The sequence below is a fragment of the Calidris pugnax genome, unplaced genomic scaffold, assembly GCF_001431845.1.
Source record: "Calidris pugnax isolate Ruff unplaced genomic scaffold, ASM143184v1 scaffold160, whole genome shotgun sequence".
Classification (NCBI taxonomy): domain Eukaryota; kingdom Metazoa; phylum Chordata; class Aves; order Charadriiformes; family Scolopacidae; genus Calidris; species Calidris pugnax.
In genome coordinates, this window is record NW_015090871.1 from 18,752 (window position 1) to 19,154 (window position 403).

Genomic DNA, 403 nt, shown 5'->3' on the forward strand with positions numbered 1-403 from the left:
TGGACGTGGAGAAGGAATGGGGGAAGCTGCACGTGGCGGTGCTGGAGCGGGAGAAGCTGCTGCGCACGGAGTTTGAGAGGCGAGTGCCGGGGGGGGGACCTGGCACCCGCTCCCCACCGCGCTGCCAAAACCCCGGGCTGGGCCGGGGTGGGGTGTCCCAGCCCCCCCGTCCCGCGGTGCTGCAACCGCAGGGTGCATGAGTCACTGCCCGCCTCCGGGAAGCCAGCGCGGCCGCCGGCTGCGGCACGGATCGGCACGGCTCGGCACCGGGGGCTCTGCCGCCAGCGGGGGTCTGCTGTGCCAGTGCGGGGGGGGTCAGCCCCCTGTGCCAGTGGGGGGGTCACGGTGGTGGGTGGGATGAGGATGGGGATGGGGTGGGAATGGGATGAGGATGGGATGGGGA

General features: G+C 73.0%; 1 protein-coding gene across 1 annotated transcript in view; it reads left to right on the forward strand.

Moving 5' to 3' along the window:
* Nucleotides 1-403, forward strand: part of PLEC (plectin) — a 47,220-nt gene that overhangs the window by 6,135 nt on the left and 40,682 nt on the right. The window contains exon 4 of the mRNA XM_014945701.1: nucleotides 15-79. Within this exon, the coding sequence (XP_014801187.1) occupies nucleotides 15-79 (65 nt within the window). The remainder of the gene's footprint in view (nucleotides 1-14; nucleotides 80-403) is intronic.